Genomic DNA, 20,010 nt, shown 5'->3' on the forward strand with positions numbered 1-20,010 from the left:
CACATGATATTCTATTGGACAGTACTGGTCTAGGCTGTTCCAGAAAACCCAGAACTGTCAGCACAGTAAACAGAACCAGTCACAGAGCAGCCTCCCTTGTCAAAAAACAGGCGCCCAACCAAGGGCCCCAGAAGGGAGTTCTTGTGTTTTTGCAGTTTCAGACACACAAACAAGTCTTAAATGCCCTTCTCCCAAGGCTCACTGCCCTTTGTCCTTTGAGACAGTTCAGCTGTCACCTCTTCCAGGAAGCCCTCCCTGACTGCCCTTATTGCTACATCAACTGCCCCTGCTCTGGCCTACGTTCTAATAGTCTGTTTATCCACTCGTGGCCTGCAGCTAATGCAGGGCCTGGCACGGAGCAGACATCCATCCATGACTGTGGAATATGAACCCTGCTTGGCTGGAGGCACCCACAACTGCATTGCCTCTGCACACAAGTTCCCCACAACCTCTCTCTGGTTTCGACCAGAGGAGCTGCCACCCCTAGTCCCAGCCTTTCTGCTGTGAGTCTCAGCCATGCCTCCGGGGTTGGCATCAGGAAGGGAATGGACAGAGGGTGAGTGAGCCTGATGTCCACTAGCCCAGGGCAGGTGGGGCTCCCCGCTCCGGGGCAGCCGAGGTGGTCCCTCCAGAGCAGAACTGTACTCACCAGCGGAAGGAAGGTCAGGAGGGGCCGGACTCTGGGCCGGGCTTTCAGCGTGGCTGTTCCTGACTCGCTCACTGTGTCAAAACGATTGTCTCCGTAAGAGATTCCATCTAAAGGCGACAATGAGGGAAGACCGTGAGCTGGAGATCAAAGGCATGTAGGCCACTGAGTTTAATCTGCCCTGCAGTTCCTAGTGGGGCAAGTGGGACCCAGAGCCTACAGCTGGGGCATGTGCTAATGGGAAGAACTGGGGGGACTTCAAGGAGTGTTTCTTGGGGTCTTCTGCAGCATTCCTGGGGCTCTCAGCTCCTAGCAGCCATCTGTCTCCTAATCCAGCCCCTACAGGTCTTAAGTCCTCACTCCCCCAGGCCAGCCCTCCTGTTGGGGCTTTCGGAGCTTGGCCAAGGCCCCAGCTAGAGCTTATCCCTGCGAGGGAGGAAAACAAGGTGGCTTCCCCTCAAGCGTTTGAATTTCTAATCTGGAACCAGCAGGGTAGACGAGGCCACCTGCTGCCCCCAGTGGCCCAGCACCCATCTGGACTCTTCCAGTCCCCCACCCACCAGTGACTGTGCACGGCCGTGTTTGAGGGCAGAGCAGAAAGGGCAGGACGGTGGGGTCCACGTGACCCCGAACAAATCCCAGCTCTGCCTGGCTGTCCCTTAACTTCTCTGGCCTCGCTTTTCCTATGTACAATGGGAGTGAGGATAGTGCCGCCTTGACAGGACTGTAGTGAGCAGTGAGGGTGGCCAGCGCATTGCAGGCAGATGATGTAACGGGTCTTCCTTCCAGCGACTGGGCCTGTGCTCCGAGCTGTTTCTACAGCGGTGGGGAGAGTGTGAGGAGCCAGCCACAGTTTCTCAAGCAATCTTCCTCATGACCTTAACACACATCCCATCTCAGGTTCACTCGGTCACCTCCTAGCGGCAGCGGTCACGGTGGGCCTCCCTACGGTGTCACTCACAAGCAAGGAGAGCTTACAGACACTCGACAGGCCGCGAGGGAGTTTCTCCTTCTCTATGGCCAGCGGGGGAAAGAGAAGAAAGGTCAAAATCCCAATGAGTCAGAATCTGCCTAACTGGAGCTTTAGGGGGTGGTGATTACTTTCCCTCTTGCACACGACTTCAGGAGAAAAGTGCAAGAAAGCCAAATAATTCATTCAAAAGAGACTGGGCTTGTCAGGGAGGTCCTGGGGTCAGAACACATTCATTCCCCAATCCCCGCCCGGACAGCCATGGCCCTCTATGTGACAATCTGGGCTTTGAATGTGACATGGAAACTCCGGAGAGCACCCCAGGAAAGGGCCAGAACCCTCTCTGTCTGCTGCCCCACCAGGCAGAGAGCCAGCGGTGCCTTTCAGACTCCCCATCTTGCCAAAGGGGCCCAAATGGCCAGTTTCCCAGGTGCTCCACCGTCCAGGTGGACAGGATTCCCCAGTCCTGGCTGCCAGGCTGCGCGCCGGAGGCTGAGACCAGGAGCGGGGGCGGGGAAGCAAGGGGAGAATGTAGATTTGCCCAACCAGGAACGACAAGAGTAGAGATAACCGGAGACACCGGCAGCGACTCTCAGAGCCCACCAGATTCCCTCTGGCTCCCAGGAGTCTGAGTGTCGGTGCCAGGACCTCCGGGGCATTCTTTAGAGGCATTCTCTAGATAGCTCTGTGCGGTCAAGGTCTTAGATCTGACAGGGCTTTGGGCCCTCAGTAGTAGCGGGGTGGGTGGGGACAGACACAGGGACTGGGTGAGAGGCACACGCAGACCCTCTCCAGGAGGCCTCCTTCCTACGCCTGAGTCATGGCGTCACAACCACTGTGACTGTGTCTAGGAACAGAAGCCAGCAACCTGGCAAGGTGATCACTGTGATAGTAGAAATAATATAATAATAGGTGAAACTTACAGAACAAGTTCAACGGGCCAGGCATCCACACATTATCAATTCCTTTCATTTTCCAGACAGCCCCATGCAATTTGCACGATCATTATCCCTATTTTACAGATGAGGAAACTGAGGCACATAGAGGTCTAATACCCTGACCAAAGCCTCAAAGTAAGAGGTGAAGCTGGAGTCTCTGGTCTGGAACTGATCTTTAAACCACTGTACACATTGCTCCCTAAGTAGGGGGGTCCTCACCCTACCATTTACAGGGTGTGTATGGGATGGGGGGTCTTGGGGGCAGGGTAAAGGGGGCTCAGCTGGCCATGGCACGGGGCTGGGGAGGAGTGGCAGCTGAAGCAGCTTGCTCAGGCCCATGCAGGGGTTAGGGCACAGCCAGGTGACCCACAAACAGGCGGGTCCTCTAAACACCTCAGATTCTGTGACTCAGCCTGACTACCAGGCACTGTTGTCTGTGGGTTGGTTTGAGGCTGTGCGCAGCAAGGGAATCCTTTCTAAGAACACAACTGCTCCCTGGGAAAGCCACTGAAGGGGAGGGGCTATCGTTGAGGGGGGGGGGGAGGCCCAGGTGGTTCCCTCCCCACTGGGCACTTCTTTTTATAAATAAATTTTTTAAATCCTTGCCAGAGGATATGTTTTTATTACTTTTTATTTATTTATTTATTTATTTATTTATTTTTCATCCTCACCCGAGGATATTTTTCCATTTTTTGTACAGATAGAGTGGGAGGGAGAGAGAGGAAGGGAGAGAGAGAGAGAAACATCGACGTGAAGGGACACATCGAGTGGCTGCCACCCGCTCGACCAACCAGGGCCGGGGACAAACTGCAACCGAAGTACGTGCCCTTAGCGGGAACCGAACCCGGGTCTCTCCGGACCGCAGGCCGACGCTCTAACCGCTGAGCCAAACTGGCCAGGGCTGTTTTTATTACTTTTTAGAGATAGAGGACAGGATAGGGAGAGAGCAAGAGAGAGAAACATCAATGTGAGAGAGAAACATTGATCGGTTGCCTCCTGTATGCACCCTAACTGGGGATTGAACCCCAAACCCGGGCATTTGCCCTGACCGGGAATTGAACTGGTGACCTCTTGGTACACGGGATGACGCTCAACCACGGAGCCACACCGGCCAGGCCCGGGGCAGCTCTTGCAGGTCCAGTTTGATTTCCGGGTTCCAGGAGGTGCGGCTGGGAGGCGGGGAGTCAGGGAGGCGCCGCAGTCAGAGTGCTGTGATGTGGGGAGGGCCCGACTGGCCACTGCGGCCTTCAAAGGTGGCAGGAGACCCCGCCAAGGACCACAGGTGGCCTCAGGGAAAGGAGAGAAAACAGATTCTCCCCACACCTCCAGGAAGGAACAAAGTCTTGCTGACACTTTAATTTTAACCCAGTGAGACCAGTACCAGAGCTACAGGACTATAAGTTGTTTTAAGTCCGCCCCGCCCCCCAAAAAGCTGTGGCTGGAACCTGGCAGACTTGGCCTGGACCCCTCACACCGGGCTGGCTCATGAGCGCCAAGGCCCACCAGCACCGTAAGCTAGGTCCTCCAGGGTTCAAGGCCGGGGCCGGGGTTTTCTGAGCCTCAAGGTCAAGGCCAACAACTAAAGAGAAAGACAATCGAGTCCAGCCCTGGGGATTTTCCTCTGAACTACATGAACCCCACGGGCGTCAGGGTCAGGGACACTGGGAGGGGCCTTCGTGGGAAGCAGCCCCTGCTCGGCTGAGGGGTGAAGGAGGCCAGGCCACCTCTCGGAAGGAAGGGATCCTGAGGAGGTGAAGGGGTGACGGAGAGGAGGCTGGACGACGTGCCCTTTGAGGACACCATGAGACTGCTCCATCAGAAGAGAGGCCCTGTCCTAACATCTTGTCCCTCAAACTGGGAAATGCCCTCTGCCAGCCTTTAACTGGACCCTTTCCCACCCTTGGGGGTCTCAGGTTTTGAGCTTGCCACCTGGGGCAGAGAGCCAGCTGAGAACACCTCGGTGGGATTCAGAAGGCGGGAAGGAGAGTCACCCTGGACTCAGAAGCTTCCAGAGAAGGGGGCAGCACCTCCAGGAGACCCCTGGAGCAGTTCCAGCCTCGGGAGACCCAGGAACAGGGACTGAGCAGTCTGAGCCCCAGGCGGACCACGGCTCTGATGAGGTACAAACTCAAGCCTCCATCTAGCAAATCCACGTAAACATGACCCAGAGACAAAGGAGGAGAACATGCAGGCCTGCCTCCGTGTACCCAACCCTGATCACTAAACCAACCAGCCTCCCCCACATGAAATCTCCCGCTGACGGGACTGCGGGATTCCGCTCCTGGGCACATGTCCCTCAGGCATCGACGGGCAATGAAGGCAGCCTTGCTTTACTTACACACCCTGCAGGACCTGAGTTCACAGGAATGCCACCTCTGCCCAAACACCTGGCTCACGAGTAATTCTTGGGCCACACCGGCTTCAGTGGGAAGGCTGCACCTCAGGTCCCAACCTGGGGGGCAGCTCCCTTCCTCCGAGGCCTCCCTGCCACTGGCTTGAGGGGGGCTGGGCTCCGACAAGGCCTCGATCCTCAGCTGGGAGGAGGCAGGACGGTGTGGGGTCGAGGCGGAGGGGACAGAGCTCACCTGAACTTGCCTTCCAGTCCCTGCTCTGTCACTTGGCACCGGTGGGGCCGTCAGTGTTCCCAGATCTTTCTGAGCTGTTTCCTTCTCTCTGTAAATGTGAGCAATGGTTCCTACCGGGGGGCTTGGTGTGAGGCTGAATGAGGTAGTGTGCAAGAGATTTGTACAATGCCTAGTAGGTAATTTGTGCGCAGTGATTGGGGGGGCTGCTTATTACCCCCAAGGGTTTGGGCTGAGCATGAATTAGGCCGTGTCACTGGCAAATTTGGGGTGAGCACCTGTACCCATGGGTGAAAGCCACTGGAAGGCAGGTGGCCCATTGCTCTCTGGTCAGGGGGATCTCTAAGTCTGGACACTTGAGGCTCAGAGGGGTGGGGGTGGCCCAAGGTCACAGAGCAGCAGGGGGGCCAGGGCCCATACAGGGCCCCCACTTGTAGTGCTGCTGCCTCACGCCCGCCCGGCTCTTTTTCCTCCCCTTTCCCGGAAAGGAGGAGCTTAGGTCTTGGGCATTTCTTGTCTCACTGAGTTCAGGGTTGAGAGCCTGGTCAAATGTGTTCCTCCTCAGCCCCAAAGCTGCCCCTGCGTCTCCTTGGAGGCTGAGGTCTGGGACAGTTTAGCTCTTTCCCCAAATCCTAGACAGGCTCAAACTAGAAAAATATTAATAATAAAAATGTAAATGTCTAACATTTACTAGGCTCCTAGTGCCCTTCACAAACCTGTGAGGGAGGTACTCTTCTCATTCCCATTTTGCAGATGAGGAAACTGAGGCTCAGAGAGCTTAAGTCTCTTGCCCAAGGTCCCCCGGCTGGTGAGTAAAAGGGGCCAGGATTCAAGCCCGGGCCCCTAACACTGGAATCCAGCTCCTCCTGGTATTAGCCAGCACAGCAGGGAATCAGCACAGGAACCTAGCAGCTCCTCCCTCGGTCTCCTGTTTTTCCAGAGTGACACTCAAAAGTTGGTGAGGCCTGGCCCGGCAGGTGTGGCTCAGTGGACTGAGCATCGTCCCATGGACGGAGAGGTCCCGGTTTGATTCCCAGTCAGGGCACATGCCCGGGTTGCAGGCTCGATCCCAGTGTGGGGCGTGCAGGAGGCAGCCAATCAGTGGCTCTTTCTCATCAATGTTTCTATCTCTCTCTCCCTCTTTCTCTTAAAAAAAAGTTGGTGATGCCCTGGCCGGTTTGGCTCAGCGGTTAGAGCGTTGGCCTGCGGTCCTGAGAGACCCGGGTTCAGTTCCCGCTAAGGGCATGTACCTCGGTTGCAGTTTGTCCCCGGCCCTGGTCGGTTGTGCGGGTGGCAGCCACTCGATGTGTTCCTTTCACATCGATGTTTCTCTCTCTCTCTCTGTTCCTCTCTCTCCCTCCCACTCTACCTGAACAAAAAATGGAAAAATGTCTTCTGGTGAGGATAAAAAAAAAAAAAAAAAAAAAAAGTTGGTGAGGCCTGGGGGACACAAAAGAACCCAGGAATCAGAACCTGGGCCCTCCGTGTGATGCCTGCCGGCTTCGAGCACTTCCTCAGGCTGCTCCCCACCTGTCATAGGGGGATAATTACACCTGTTTTGTGTGAAGCCTCCCCAGATTGGGGGGTTGGGGTGGGGAGAAAGAAGCTAGTAGGGACAAGATGAAGGCGGGGGTGACGATGTGTAATCCCAAACTGCTGGGAGCCCCCAAATGACCCCAGCAGCACTGGCCACCAGTCTAATCGGATTCCAGGGGCTGGGGGGGGGTGGTGTAGCTGGGGGAGTTTGCTGCTTTGACCCAGAGTGACCTAGAACCCCAGAACAGACCCCCCACACACCTCTAGCTCACTGAGGTGGAGCATCCTTGGCCGCCAGGGGAGCCCCAGCTCTTCAGGGAAGTGAGGGTGAGGGGGCACCATGTGAATGTAACCCACAATGGCGTTAATGAGGCCCTTCATTGCTAATTAACAGGTCCACGTGACAGGAACCTGAAAAGGCCAGTCTGTCCCAGCAAGCCCCATCAGGCCTGACCCCGGCACCAGAGGGAGGCCTTTGTTCAAGGGCAGAGGGGACACTGAAGGTTGGGCTGGGGTGGGGCAGGGAGCCACAGAGCAGAGGAGGGAGAACAGAGGAAGGAGCCTTGGGGGCAGGGACTGGAGGGGGAGGGGCAGAGCAAACCCGCCCTCTGCCACCGAGCTAGGACCTGTCCTCACAGCAGGGTCTGCAGACCTGCCAGGGGGTCTGTCCCCGGGAACTATCGGAAAGTACAAAGGTCCCAGGGTGCACGTCACTGTTGAGTGGCCCTGAGCCACAACGACCGAGTCCTCTAACCTATCTGAGCATCTGAGTCTGTTTCCTCAGCTGAGAACACATATGTAGTTTTTAGCATAGTGCCTGGTTCAAGAAATACTGATCATGATGATACTGCTATTGATATTAATTTATTTTCTGGGAGAGAAGGGCGCCCTGTAACCCGTCTGCAGTGGTCGAGGGAGTTCAGTCCTGTGTTTCTGAACTGAACTATGGAGACAAGAGGAGCTTATATAATGGGGCAGCAGAGAGGGTGTGTGCGTTCTGACTGCCAGCAAACCACTGCACACATCCAGGGGACAGGAGTAAACAACAGTCTCCTTCACACCCTGCACCGCACAGGTCAGCTTTCCGCAGGTGGGTGCCAGCCCAGCCCTGGCGGGAAATAAGCGCTCCGCTCCTGGGGTTCATGGCTTCCTACACCTGAGACACAGGTCAGGGGACCCTAGGTGCAGGAATAACAGAACCAGCAGGAAGTCTTAAGGGGAAAGAGAATGGCCCAGCTCCCACCTGGAGAGGGAAACCTGTACACCATCTTCCTGTACCAAAGAATCACCTAGTAGTTAGTAAAAATCCAGACCCTGCGCCCCAGCCCAGCGATTCTGACTCAGGTGCCTGAGGTGGGACCCCAGAGATCTGCATTTTAAATAAACGGCCTGGGTGGTTGTGACAAAGGTGATTGACATTTAGAGGGAAAACAGAGTTCCCCAGCAAGCAGAGTGTGCCGTTGCTGGGCTGGGCTGGGGCGGCCATAGATATAGATAATAGAAGCTCGGCTAAATCCAAGAGACAAAGGAAGGAGTCCAGAGAGCCTGGTCTGAGGCTGCTGCAGCTTAATCCTCAGCTCAGGATTTGCAAAGAGCCACCTCTCTGCTTTCTCCTGCATTTAAAAAACAACTATGCAGCCTAAGACCCATCCGTGGGCTAGGGGAAGGCAGGAGGCTTAATTAGGATTGCAATTGCTTTAAGTGAAGCCCTCAAGTGAAGTACATTTCTGGACTAAATGTTAGGGAAATTCTTTAAAGAAAAATTGATTCATCACCACCTTCACATGACTGCATTTTACCTGTTGCGCCCAGCCCACCTGGTGTACTTTTACATGATCGTAGCCACAGAGCAAGGGTTACTCCTTGCTTCTCTTACACACACATACACGATTCCTCCTTACCTTCCTTACACACACATACACGATTCCTCCTTACCTCCCTTACACACACATACACGATTCCTCCTTACCTCCCTTACACACACATACACGATTCCTCCTTACCTTCCTTACACACACATACACGATTCCTCCTTGCTTCCCTTACACACACATACATGATTCCCCTTCCATCCTAACCCCTGTTCTCCAAGGGCTGGATACTGCTAACATCACAGAGAATGTCCCAGACTCAGGAACCCGATGAGATCTTAGGCTAGCTCTTCATGCCTCAGTTTCCTCTGGTTTACAGCAATGCTCGGAAGAGAAAATAAAGCAAGAGTGGGGAGAGCCCAGGGCTGGAAGGATAAAGGGCCAGCTTTGTGGCCGTGCAGTCTCCGTGCAGCTATTTCATTTTGTCACTGTAGCAGGAAATCGGCTATAAACAATATGTAAGTGATGGGCGTGGCTGGCTGTGTTCTAATAAAACTTTATTTACAAAAACAGGCCATGGGCTAGATTTGAGCCAACTCCATAATTTGCCAATGCTTGCTTTAGGGCATTTCTTTTTAATGCTCTTCAAAGCACTGCCATATACAAACCTCAAGCAGTCGTGGTAGGCAGACTGGACACTGTCCCCATTTAATGGAGGAAAAAACTGAGACCCAGAGAGTGGCTAGTCTCCACATTACTGGCAGAGGCAGGAACCCAAGGCAGGTCTGAAATCACCAATACAGAATCCCCAATACTGATCCCTCCCATCCTCAACTCCAAGTACACGTCCTGTTCAGCAGGAAGGAGGAGCTGAGCCACACCCACTGGCACCCGACAGGACACCCCTGAAACACTGGAGAGCCAGCCTGCTGGGTGCACGTTGTCTCCCACCCCTCCATGTGCAGAGTGCCACCAGGCTGAGTCAGTTGGGGGCCCAGCCCAGCTCTGGGGAATGGGAGGAGCTGCCCTCTGGGTTCTAGCTCTGCCCAGGCTGGTGAAGGCAGCAGCTGGCTGGAGATGACAGGGCACATGCCCCCACTTCTCTCACCAGAGGGAATGATCCCCACCCGCAGCTGGCTCAGTAGGCAAAAATGTAGAGAAGTGTGTCTGCGGTGGTGGGGTTCTCAGGTAGATGTCCCCTCAAGTCAAATTCACCCTTGAATTACCTTTCACAAAATCAATTCAGCAAGCTGGCTAAGAGTGTGGTCTCTGGACCTTGACTGCTTGGGTTCAAATACTGGCTCTGTCTCTGAGGGAAATGTTGAGGCAATGAGAACATTCTAAAACACAACTGTGGTCATGGTTGCACAACTCTGTAAGTCTACTAAAACTCATTGCATTGTATGCTTAAGAAAATCCTGGCTTGGCCATTTAAAGCTGTGTGATCTGAGACATGTTACTTAACCTCCCTGTGGCTCAGTCTCCTTGCCAGTCAAACAGGAATGATAGTACCTGCATCACAGGCTAGATGAGGATTCCACGAGTCAACAACACGAGGACTTTAGAATGGTACCTTGCACCTAAGGGGATGAATAAATGTTTGCCTCACAGAGTTATACTTGGCCGTACACATGTATTAAACCGTGCCTCCAAACCGCCCAGCCCCTCCTAGCCTTTGCTCCTGCTGTTTGCTCTGCAGAATGCTCGATGCTCTTTCCTCTCAGCTCAAATGCTAGTTGCAATCAGAGGTCATCTTTCCTCTCTGCTCCTTCTGCACTTAATCTTTTATAGCAAAGGCTTGGAATGGGCTAAATGGCACGTGGTTAACTTCGCCCATGTTTTGGGATCCTGGGGCCAGGGAGAGGCAACCTCTTGTTTGCCCTGCTCCCGTCCTTGTAGCTAGTAGCTAGTGTCCCTGCCGTGACAACCTGGGCGCTGAACTGAATCCAACAGCAGGTGCTGAGGCTACAACATCCTCTGTGGGTGCCAGCACAGTGGCCATAAAGGTCAGTGAAGGTAATGGGGTGACAATGAAGGCAGGTGAGCTAAAGCACTGATGGGTGACCTTTCTTGGACCCAGAGCCTTGGGTCATATGCAAGAAGTGAATTCCTGCCCCTACCTGCCTGGTTTCCTCTCAGTTACAGAAGGTACAAAATGCGGAAAGATGCCGTAATAGGGTGACCTGCAGGCGGAGTCCCAAGGCTGGGCCAGCTGGTGTTTTCAGATGCCTGCGGAGACACACCGCTGACCCAGGGCCAGGCTCACGCGGGAGAGGCTTCCTGGCCTCCACTGTCCCATCGCCAACTTCTAGACCTGAGCACACAGACGAGCCCGCCCCGGTGAGCGAGTGAGCTGGCGTCTTGCACAGGCTGGTACCCAGCTGGCAGTGGCTCCTGTTGACTTCTCCTGGGCCTCCCCTGTGCAGAGTATGTGGGCGCCCACATAGCAGACGTCTCTGCCTATGACCCTGGGCAGGAAAGTGTGTGTGTGTGTGTGTGGGGGGGGCACTGAAGGGAACAGAGGAAGCAGAAACGGTGAGTGTTGAGGGACCACCCCTAGCCCTGAGTTGTGGGGGACACTTCTGACTCAACAGGACGGCTGGGGCGGGGGGAGTTCCGCAAACCCCTGGAAGCCTCAAGCAAGGCAACCCTAACTTCCAGGAGGAGGGAAAACAAACACCTCGGGAGAGAAACTGGGATCCGCGGCGGAGCGCGAAGGACCCCGCCCTCCGGCTGGGAGGGTCCCCCTGGCGCGCTCATCCCCCACAGCTCTTTCCCAGAGACGCCCGCTGCGGCGCCACCTCCCTTCCCGGCAGCTCCTTCCTGGCCGGTCCACAGGTTCCAACGTGTCCCGGCCCCTCCGCCCGGGTCCCGCCGAAAGCCCGGGGCCGGGGAGGGGGAGCGCCACCCTCTCCCCGGGCGCACTTACCGAAGCCCCTGGTCCCCTCCTCCGGGGCCTCTTGGGTGAAAATCCAGGGGGGATTGGTGACGTACAGGGAGGTGCTGTTGGGGTTGGCATGCTTCTTGCCGAAGATTTTGCTGAAGGTGCCCTGCACCGTCTGGTTCTTTTTCATGCTGCCGCAGGCCACGCGGGCACCGGGTAAGGGCCGTCCCGGGACTGAACCCCGCACCGTCTCCCGGGGCGCGCTACCAGCCCATGTCCCCTGCAGTGCTCCCCGCCGCGCGGCGGGCGACAGGTGGTGCGGGCGTCGCCGCTCGCCGGGAAATGCGAGCTACCTGGACAGGTAAGAGCTGCGGCGAGCGCGGCCCCGCCCCCGGCCGCCCGACTTCCCCGGCCGCATTCCTGCCCGCCTCCTGTACAACAGGCCATTGTTGGCACGGCCCGTGGGCTGGGGGCCCGCCCGCGCCTGGAGGGGGGCCCTCCCCAGGGCTCCTCCGGGCCCCTCCACCCCGGCCCCCGCGGAGGGGAGGGAGCCGGCAAGTCCCTTACTTCTCTGGAGGGTCATGACCTGGTCAGTAGGGGAACTTCGGAAGAGACTGTGCCCAGCAAGGGGGACACCCCTGGCTCAGGCCAGCTCGCTAGTCGTCCGTGGATACAACGAAATGCCCCTAAGAAAAAAGGGTGAGCGCGAAAAGGAATCCACTAGCATCCCGATCTGATGACAAAGCTGGAAATATTCTCCAAAGAGAGTGTAGGATGACTAAATCTTGACATTTTTTGGTACCTCGATGGTTTTTTTTTTTCTGTAAAATTAAGTGAATATAATTTTTAAAAACTCAAGGGTTTAGGGTGGGGTTCCCTCTCCAGGGAAGTGAGCTGTGGACCTTCACCGTGCATGGGGTACCCTCCTAGCCAGGGCGGGGATGGGGTGGCCTTCCACCGGGGAAGCGGGGTCAGCCAGGTCCCCGAGGTGGTGTGAAGAGGCTGAGTGGGGGTGTGGGAAAGGCCACAGGGTTGCATGTCGAGGCTCCCTGGGCAGCAGGAAGGCGGGCAGAGGTGGCGTCTGGCACAGAGGTGTGCTTCCCGCAGCTCCTGGCACGGCCCCTGCGGCCTTTCCTTCTCCTTCTCCCAGGAAGTCGGAATTGTATCGAGCATTGTTCTAAAGGCATTTCCTCCTCAACTTTTCATTTTGAAAATTTGAAAGACCAGTAAAATGACCACCTGTATTCCTTCCTCCTGGATTTTCCAGTTGTTAACGTGGCGTCACATTTGCATTCTCTCTCTGTCTCCACACGCACACTTATTCTTCAGTTTTCATTTGCTGAAGGTTGAAAGTTGTGGATATCATGGCCCATCTCCCCGCCCCAATCAATACTTCAGCTTCCATTGCTTAAGAATAAGGAACAGCCCTGGCCGGTTTGGCTCAGCGGTTAGAGTGTCGGCCTGCGGTCCAGAGAGACCCGGGTTCAGTTCCTGCTAAGGACATGTACCTCACTTGCAGTTTGTCCCCCACCCTGGTTGGGTCGTATGGGTGGCAACCACTTATGTTTCTCCCTTTTCCTCCCACTCTATCTGAACAAAATATCTAAAAAAAAAAAAAAATGTCCTCAGGTGAGGATTAAAAAACAACAACAATAAAGACAATAAAGACAGTCTGCCCTGGCGGGTTTGGCTCAGCGGTTAGAGCATTGGCCTGCGGTCCAGAGAGACCCGGGTTCAGTTCCCACTAAGGGCACGTACTTCCGTTGCAGTTTGACCCCGGCCCCAGTTGAGGAGGCAGCCACTCAATATGTCCCTTTCACGTCAATGTTTCTCTCTCTCCCTCTCTCTCCCTCCCACCCACTCTATCTGAACAAAAATGGAGAAGTGTCCTTGGGTGAGGATTAAAAAAAAAAAAGAATAAGGACATTCTCCTAAGTGACCACAGTACAGTCATCACAGTCAAATTTAGCATCAGTACACTATTACCCTCTCCCAAATGTCATTTCCATTTTTTTCAATCCACAGTCTAATCAGATTCACACACTACATTTGCTTGTCGTGTCCCTTTACTCCTTTAATTTAGCACAGTCCCATGCCTTTATTTTTCATGACAATGATGTTTTTGAAAAGTCCCCTTTACTTGCTCCAGCATCAACAGGCAGGATGAGTTGGACCTTCGGAGACTGGCTGTGAGGTGTTCCCCAAGTGTTTTTGGTTGGGGACACGCCTATGGTCAAACCTGTCCCACCCCACCCACCACCACGGCACTCCTGGAGCCAATTCTTGTTCATTCAAGGAGTGTCCGTGGAATCCCTTGCCTGGTGCTGGGCTGAGGGTTCGGGGTGTGTGGGGATGGATATAAGAGAACTAGAGAAGTCTTATTTCTACAGTGGAGGCTCTTGGGTCTCACCAGGGAGATCAGGTTTTACATAATTAGAGGTATCAGGCTGCAGGTAAAAACCAGTGTTTGCCTTCACGAATACACACAGCAGGGATTCAGAGGAGGGGTCAGTGTGGGCTGGAAAAGTCCAGGAAGGCTTCTTGGAAAAATTGAGATTTGATCTGGCCCATGAAGGATGACAAGGATGTTAATAGAGAAGGGAAGGAGCTTGTTCTAGGGCATGCACACATACCCATACCATTTATCCCTCCACCCTCCTTTCTCCACATTGTAGTTCCGCCCGCTGCCTACCCAGGAAGGGAACAAGGGAACTCGAGATGCCTCATCATGCCCTAGACATCCTTACAACCCAACCAACTGCTCTAGATACTCAGGCACAAGATAAGGGCTTCTCTTTTGGAGACCTCTGAGGTATGAGATGCCTCTCAACTTGGGTAGCTCCTGGCTCTTACACCCAGAACCAGCCCCAGCAGAGCCCTCATTGAGTGGCTCTATTTATATGCAACTTCCACTATATAACTAATATTCTTGAGAATTGCTGTGTGCCCAGCTCTGGGCTGTGAAGGAGCCAGAGAAATCAAGGTCATGGTTACTCAGTTCGAGTTGCTTTAGTCTATTTGGAGAGAGAAAGAGTGGGGAGGGAAATGACAAGGAGACTAACAGTGGGTCAGAGATTCAGACGGAGGAGCAGTGGGGTGGACGAGGATGTGTGGAGGGCATGGAGGAGGTGTGCCGGCCCTGCAGGGCTCAGGACGGTGGAGCCGGGAATTGGGGAATAGAAGGGATGTCACAGCAAGGTTGGCCAGGGTGTGGAAGGCTGAAGAAGGCCAGCTGGAAAGATCAGAAACAGCTCAAACTGTCCACCTGGAGATGACTGATTAAATAAATTATGGTACATCCACACAATGGAATAATAATGCAACTCTAAAAATGTGTGAGTCAGCAGACTGTGTCCAGTTATCTTCAAGATAAACTGATACACTGTTGACCAAACGGTGTGTAGTATGCTACCATTTGAGGCAGGATAAGTATGATCTCATTTGTTTGTACTGACACAGAGAAACTTTGGAAGGATCCATAAGAAATGAATAAAAGTGCTTACTGGGCGGTGAAGGTGGGGAAACTGGGGAAATGGGGGGATAGGTGTGGGAGGGAGAATTTTCACTGAATGCCTTTTTAAATTGATTTAGAAGGAGAGAGAGAAACATCGATATGAGAAACATCGATCAGTTGCCTCCTGTACGTACTTCAAATGGGGATGAACCTACAACCTGGGCATGTGCCCTGACCAGGAATTGAACCAGTGACCTTTTAGTGCATGGGATGACACTCAGCCAACTCAGCCACACTGGCCAGAACTTAAAATTTTCAATTTCCAGCCACATAGCCCTGGCTGGTTTTGCTCAGTGGTTAGAGTGTCAGCCAGCAGACCAATGACTCGTCGGGTTCGATTCCAGTCAAGGGCACGTACCTTGGTTGCGGTTCGTCCCTGGCCCTGGTTGGGGTCGTGCAGGTGGCAACCAGTCGATGTGTCCCTCTCACATCGATGTTTCTCTCTCTCTCCCTCTCTCCCACTCTCCTACTCTATATGAAGATAAATAGAAAAATATCCTCGTGTGAGGATTAAAAAATAAATAAATAAATAAATAAATAGTTGCAATCTACATAGAATTTTGGGTTTTTGTACTTAACACTCTTTTTTTTAAACACACACATTTCAGATTGTAGAGTGTGTTTTATAATAGGATGCTTTTGCCTGGCCTTCAAGGTGACCTTGTAGACACCTGTCCCACCCTGTCTCCTGGGTCCTGGCTGAGTGTTCCTTCTTGAGGTTCTTTGTTGAATCACTGCTCTCTTGCAGCCTCTCTTGGCCTCTGTTCCGTCTCTGTGTAGCATCTCCATGCCCAGAGTCGGTGCAGGAGGGGACAGGAACATGCAGGTGCTGAGATCCTCCCGTGAGCCAGACTCTGCTGAGTACTTGAACCACTATCTCTCTGAATCTGAAAACAACCTGACATTAACAGCCCCTGTTTTACAGATGAACAAACTGAGGCTCAGAGAGGTGGTAATTCAGCCAAAGTCACACCCTTGCTAAGCAGCGTAGTCAGAACTGAAACCTAGTCCCCAGAAATGACCTTTCCCACCATGTCATGGTCCAACGGCAGAGCCCATGGCTACAGAGGGAAAGGAGTCTCTCCCCAGCGCCTCCGAGTACGCACTCCCTACCCAGAGCTGGACCTTGGATTCCACTCTCAGGGACCAGGTCAGGACTTCTCAGAGTCTCTCTCCTCTCAGGACGTAGGAGCCCACACTAGCCAGAATTCCTCTTAGCCTGCCCAGCTCAGAGGAATTCGAAGCAGGGGGTGGAGCTCATCTTCCCCGCAGGCCAAAGGAAGTGGTCTCAGGAGCTGGTCTGGCACCAGGTGTCTCCGGCCTGGAACAAGAGGCTGGACAAGACGACCTGCAGCTCAGCATCACTTGGGACTGGGATGAGCAGGAGTCTGACTCTGGCCCGTGGACAGCTAGCTGCAGAAACCCGGTGACGATGAAGGTGGCTCTCAGGACTCCTCCGCTTGCCCTCGGAGACAGCGTGCACTCTCGTAGCCAGGAGCACTTGGCTTTGGTGGCAGGAAGATGACAAACTTGACAGAGGCCTGAGTTTCTGGGGAGACTGCAACTTTCGGGCCCCCATCCCACCCCACATTCCAGACCTGGCCAGTATCCTCGCTCTTGGAGGTTACCACGTAATTGCGAACAGAGATTTAATTACAGGCCTGGGCTTTAGGCTGTTTTGAGGGGAGCTTGTTATTTGGCAGTTTCTTTACTGGGGGGCAGGCAGAGGTGAGGTGCTGTTATTAGATGAAGTGGGGGCCAAGCAGCAACAGTGCAGGTACTGAGCTGGACGACAACTGGGCCCCGCCCCCGCCCTGGGGAACTTGGCCTCCAAAGCTGCCAGGCTGAAACTTCAACTGGGGGTGTGGGGGGCACCGCTCACTGCTGGGTCCAGGCTGTCCAGAGACTCCCCCTGAGCCCCACCGACATGGGGATGAAATCGGGGTGAAATGGGTGTGTAAGGGCACGGAGAGCAGCCTCAAGCCCTTCTGGTGTTCACACATCACCCTGGTTTCCCCTTTTCCTCCAGTCTCCAAAAGCAAGGGGACCACAAGTGTGGAGAAATAAACAAACCCCTAAGGAGTGCCCATGTGCCAGACCCTGTCCTGGGCACTTCACATCCATGATCTCGTTTCATGTTCCCAACAACCCGAGGAGGGGGTACTGGTACCGCTCCCGCGCCACAGCCGAGGAGACCGGCTCAGAGTTGTCGGTTTTTCCCTTCTCCCATGTGCCAGCTGTTTGCCTTCCTCCCCTCCTAAGGAATGTCCCACAAACTAACAACTCTGCTCTCTGCCACCAGCACACAAGTGCTGCCCCATCCCCTCCTGCTTCTATCAATTAACCCGATTACCCAGTTACCAATGAATTGAGCCCCTCCCTCAGCCCCTTAGCCTACACTTTCTCCTTCCCATCCATCCTTCATCCAGATGTTAGAGGACCATCCTCAAAGCACAGCTGTTACCAGTTGGCTTTGCCTGCACAGTCAGCCGGGCCTGTTCCCGGCAGCCAGAGCTTCCTCAACCTTAACGTGCTCCAAAATCACGTGGGGATCTTTTTCAAACAAAGATGCTCTCCTGGGCGCCTTGATCCACCAGCTCACTGAAACTCATAATGACCTTAAATTAATAGCCTGTTTTACAGATGAACAAACTGAGGTCCAAAGAGGTTGCTCAATGTCCGGGACGGGGCCAGAGTGTCTACATTTCTAGTGAGATGCAGATGCTGCTGGTTCACGGACCACATTTCTAGACTAAACTCTGCTGCCTACTTATTCTTCTTTAATTTTTAAATTGAAAATACATTTATGTGGTTGGAAATTTATTTTTTTATTATTTTATTTTTATTTTTATTTATTTATTTATATTTTTTATCCTCACCCGAGGACATTTTTCCATTTTTTGTCCAGATAGAGCGGGAGGGAGAGAGAGGAAGAGAGAGAGAGAGAGAAATATCGATGTGAAGGGACACATTGAGTGGCTGCCACCCGCACGACCAACCAGGGCCGGGGACAAACTGCAACCGAGGTACGTGCCCTTAGCGGGAACCGAACCTGGCTCTCTCTGGACCGCAGGCAGACGCTCCAACCGCTGAGCCAAACCGGCCAGGGCTGCATTTTCTGTTTTTTAAAGAGCACTGGAAGGGGGACCTGGAGGTGGGGACTTCAGTGCCGCTTTCGCCACTCACCCCCAGTGAGACCACGGAGCCCCCTGGGCCGCCTCTCACCTGAGAAGTGGGATGGCGATGCGGCTCAGTCGTGGTTTCACATCTGGTCGAAGAGCTGGTGGGTTGGCAGAGCGGAGGCAGAACAGCAAACACCTGGCCCCTCCTGTGTGGAGCTACTTCTGGCTCTGAGGAGGGAGGTGAGAAATGGGAGCAGTGGGCATGTCCTGGGCACGGCCATCTCTGCACTGGGCCCCGCACTCGGGCTTGGGAGCTTTCAATGTCCCAGATCAGTCCTTACTCTCTAGGGGTTGGCACTGCCCCACACACTTCTCACACATTTTGGAGACCAACTTTTGACCTGGGACTTCAAGCCCTGGGAGAATTTCTATGCAACTTGTCCTGGGTCTGGCTTATTTCTCTCTGTCTCCTTGGACCCGGGAGGAGAGGCAGCCAAGTCTACCTTTCACTAGGCATCTTTCTGTGTCAGACAGGCCCAGTGGCTCGCACGCATCAACCCACTACCATCAAGTCAGCCCCGAAATGCACTCATTTTATGGATGGAGAAAAGAAGACTCCAGACAATAATTACTCTTACTTTGCGACCAACCAATTATTCTCTTGGGAATAGGCCTTCACTCAGGTCCACAGTGGGACATGGATGTGATGTCGTTGCTGTTTGTGGGGATGAGGAGTTTGAGGCACCTGGGGGTCCATCCCTGGGGGAGTAGGGACATCAAACGTGGTGAGTGCACTCGGTGAATGACACAGTAATTGGGAGCAAGGAACTAGATGCTCATATAGCAACACAGATGAATCTTAACAGCCGGGAGCCATCAGAGTAAACAGAATGAGATCTAAAACACACAGTGACACTTATGTAAATAAAAACAACCTGCATACAAAACAATATGTGTATTTTGCAAGAACACATATGAACAAGAAGATACTCATTAAGCACATGAGAACGGTTGCCTCTGGCTGGGGTGGGTGGGGAGTGTGGTTGGAGACTGGAGATAAAGGAAGGAAATTAATACCATGAGGGAGGAGGCCCTCCTGGACCAGGGATAATAATGCACCATGAAGCGAGATGTATAAATAACTCAGCCTCCTGTACTTGAATCCCAACAAAGGAAAAATAAATAAGGACCAGGCAGGTTAAGTGATTTGTCCAAATCACACAGCAGGTATAAGGAGGGATGGAGGGAATGTTCAAGTTACCAGGCCTACTTAGAGCGAGGCAGTAGCAGGACACGTAAAACCACGTCCCTCACCCAACCAGTGTGGCTCAGTGGTTGAGTTTTTTTTTTTTTATCCTCACCCTAGGATATTTTTCCTTTTTTTTTTGTTCAGATAGAGTGGGAGGGAGAGAGAGGAAGGAAGAGAGAGAGAGAAACATCGACGTGAAAGGGACACATCGAGTGGCTGCCACCCGCACGACCAACCAGGGCCGGGGACAAACTGCAACCGAAGTACATGCCCTTAGCGGGAACCGAACCCGGGTCTCTCCGGACCGCAGGCCGACGCTCTAACCGCTGAGCTAAACTGACCAGGGCAGTGGTTGAGTATTGACCCATGCACCAAGAGGCCACCGGTTCAATTCCCGGTCAGGACACATGCCTGGGGTGTGGGCTGGATCCCCAGTGGGGGGGCATGCAGGAAGCGGCCAATTGATGTTTCTCACATTGATGTTTCTATCCCTCCCTTCCTCTCTATCTAAAAAATATATATATCCCCTCACCCGAGGACATTTTTCCATTTTTTGTTCAGATAGAGTCAGAGGGAGAGAGAGGAAGTGAAAAAGAGAGAGAAACATTGACGTGAAAGGGACACATCGAGTGGCTGCCACCCACACGACTCAACCAGGGCCGGGGACAAACTGCAATCGAGGTACGTGCCCTTAGCGGGAACCGAACCCAGGTCTCTCTGGACCGCAGGCCGACGCTCTAACCGCTGAGCCAAACCGG

The 20,010-nt window shown here is 53.7% G+C and overlaps 1 protein-coding gene across 1 annotated transcript in view; it reads right to left on the bottom strand.

Moving 5' to 3' along the window:
- The window catches only part of CUNH6orf132 (chromosome unknown C6orf132 homolog), a 31,381-nt gene extending 19,689 nt beyond the window's left edge, over positions 1 to 11,692 (bottom strand). Inside the window, exons 1-2 of the mRNA XM_036248680.1 lie at positions 11,413 to 11,692; positions 650 to 756 (exon numbers count right to left, since the gene is read on the bottom strand). Of these exons, the coding sequence (XP_036104573.1) occupies positions 650 to 756; positions 11,413 to 11,557 (252 nt within the window). The 5' untranslated portion in view covers positions 11,558 to 11,692. The remainder of the gene's footprint in view (positions 1 to 649; positions 757 to 11,412) is intronic.
- Between the last annotated feature and the right edge of the window lie 8,318 nt (positions 11,693 to 20,010).

Source organism: Molossus molossus, unplaced genomic scaffold (assembly GCF_014108415.1).
Source record: "Molossus molossus isolate mMolMol1 unplaced genomic scaffold, mMolMol1.p scaffold_m16_p_8, whole genome shotgun sequence".
NCBI classification, from domain to species: domain Eukaryota; kingdom Metazoa; phylum Chordata; class Mammalia; order Chiroptera; family Molossidae; genus Molossus; species Molossus molossus.